We start from the raw sequence: 2,732 nt of genomic DNA on the forward strand, positions 1-2,732 counted from the left end.
CAGTGGATCACAAGGGTGCAGAACCCCCCAACGGTCAATTGAGTGAACAGAAGGAAGATATACCTGGGATCAACATGGAAAAACGGTAAACTAGGCGAATTCTAAGTTGAACACAGCGCTGGCTTACTCAACGATTCCACACAACAGTCAACCGTCTCTTCACTTTTGTACCAGAAAAGTCAATACCATAACAGTACAGCTCGTCTGCTTATACAAATGATCTCAATTCTCGTAAATCTCTCCCTTCTCATCTAAACTGTTGACGTCTCCTGGTGTGGATCTGTAAGCGCATCTTTTGCAGCCACACCTATAACCACAACGTGGTGAGGAAGAAGGAGCACTCAATTGGAGAAATCAACAGAGTTTCTTGAGCCCCATTTGCTTTAAGTATTAGATTTTCGAAAATCAACAACTTAAAAATCCATTTCTTTAATTTCTGCCCCAATTGAGGCGAATCAACACACTTTCTGCTTCCACAACTCCCCCACACTTCAGGAAACCCACCAAACTCCTCCCAAACTCTTCCAAGAACCCAGCACCAAAATACCACTACACCACCGACCAATCACAGATCACCAAAAGACCCCCAAAAAACACCAATACCAAATTCACCTAAAACCCACAACGCACCGTCATGAGCCTGTCCATCGACCTGTAACCACATGATCCAGTTCTCACTAGGGTTAGACTTACACTAGGCCACACCCCAATTCCACAAAAGCCAAATCCACAAGAACAGGCTTTTTCAAAAAAGGCTAGTATTTTCAAAATCCAAATCCAAATCCAAAAACCCAATATCAAAATCCAAAAACTCCACAACTCCAGGCCTTGTCAGGTGACGGCCCGGTGCGGCCCGGGTATATAAAGCAGGAGGATTCCCACATTTTTCGCATCACAGCATGCCTAAGTTAGTTTTGGTCAGACACGGCCAGAGTGAGTGGAACGAAAAGAACCTTTTCACCGGATGGGTGGATGTGCCTCTCTCCGAGGTCGGCAGAAAGGAAGCCGTCCGTGGTGGTGAGCTCTTGAAGGAAGCCGGTATCGTTGCCGACGTCTTGTACACCTCCAAGTTGAAGAGAGCCATCCAGACCGCCAACTTGGCCTTGGAGGCCGCCGACCAGTTGTACATTCCCGTCAAGAGATCCTGGAGATTGAACGAGAGACACTACGGTGCTCTCCAGGGTAAGGACAAGGCCCAGACCTTGGAGACTTACGGTCCAGAGAAGTTCCAGACCTGGAGACGTTCTTTCGACGTGCCACCTCCAGTGATTGAGGACTCGTCCGAGTACTCCCAGGCCGGTGACATCCGTTACCGCGACATTGACCCTGCCGTGGTGCCAAAGACCGAGTCGTTGAAGTTGGTCATTGACCGTTTGTTGCCCTTCTACCAGGACGAGATCGCCGGCGACTTGTTGGCCGGCAAGACCGTGCTCATTGCCGCCCACGGTAACTCCTTGCGTGGTCTTGTCAAGCACTTGGACAACATCTCCGACGACGAGATTGCCGGCTTGAACATCCCCACCGGTATCCCATTGGTCTACGAGTTGGACGAGAAGTTGGCTCCCACCAAGCCTGCCTACTACTTGGACCCCGAGGCTGCTGCTGCCGGTGCTGCCGCTGTTGCCGCCCAGGGTTCTAAGAAGTAAGCCTATGCTACGAATTAGACACTGATTTGATGTTGAGGTGTAGTCTGTGAGTTGTAGTGAGTTGTGGATCGTAGTGCTGTAGGTTGAGGTGACGAATTGACCTGGAATTGAGGCCATTGAGCCACAGTAGGGCCAACTTGGTGGTTGGTTCATTGTCGATGAGGCAGAGGAGGGTTCCTGGTTTTTGGGTCAATTGGGGCAATTGGGTGAAAAAGTGGGTGGAGGTGGATTTTAAATGTCAAGAAGGTATGGTTTTTTGATTTTGGGCCCAATTGGCGTTGGAAGTGGTGTTTTTTAGGTGGACCATTCAAGCGCATGGAAGTTTTTCAACTCGTGAAGGTGTAGCTACTGGTCAAAATGTTTGAAAGCAGTTTTTTTTTCGGATGGGAGAGTGTCTTTTGTGAACTTGATCTCGAAATTCACGTCGCTGGTTTATTTATCTTTTTTTTTTTTCTTTAATTCTGTTTCAGGTTTCACGAGTTTGTAGATGAAGGTTGTATACTGGGTTTGGGTGCAAAATGAGCAAGCATCCACGCATTCACAGTAGACTTAAAAAATACACCAACCATAAATTGACGAAAAAAGCTTTTGAATGGACTCTTGAGACTATTAGGAAAAGGTTTGAAGGATACGCTGTGATTTTGAACGTTCGAGGAGAGTCAGATTTATGACTTCCTTCCAGTGATGGAACCATGGAACCATGTCTCGTTCACACAAATGCCAAAAACACAATGAAGAGAGATACTCATTTGACGATGAAAGAAAAGACTTAAATTCACCAGACAAAAGATTTTTATAGTTCGTCGACGCTACTTTTTCAAACTACCGCTTCAGTATAACGAGCAGTACAGTTGCTCAATCCTCCACGCAGAGCTCCATAAAACGATTCCACCAAACACATAAATCCATTCTGCTTTTACTAAATTAACCGAAATACTAATAGCACCGTCAACGGCCCCCCCTGGACCCCAAATCAGTCAAGATTGTTGGTCTGCCAACCTCCCACCTGCATACAGCCACCCACCACAGCATCAACATCTCAGCTTCTTCAATCTCTAAAATCCTAGTACAACTGCCCACACGCCG

At 47.0% G+C, this 2,732-nt stretch overlaps 1 protein-coding gene across 1 annotated transcript; it reads left to right on the forward strand.

Moving 5' to 3' along the window:
- Positions 1-899: 899 nt before the first annotated feature.
- Positions 900-1,646, forward strand: GPM1 (phosphoglycerate mutase; the record flags this gene model as incomplete). Its single annotated transcript, XM_024858188.1, has 1 exon — positions 900-1,646. One exon carries the CDS (start codon positions 900-902, stop codon positions 1,644-1,646), a length of 747 nt encoding a protein of 248 aa, XP_024713594.1.
- Between the last annotated feature and the right edge of the window lie 1,086 nt (positions 1,647-2,732).

The sequence above is a fragment of the Candidozyma pseudohaemuli genome (genome assembly GCF_003013735.1).
Source record: "Candidozyma pseudohaemuli strain B12108 chromosome Unknown scaffold00006, whole genome shotgun sequence".
In the NCBI taxonomy this organism is placed as follows: Eukaryota; Fungi; Ascomycota; class Pichiomycetes; order Serinales; family Metschnikowiaceae; genus Candidozyma; species Candidozyma pseudohaemuli.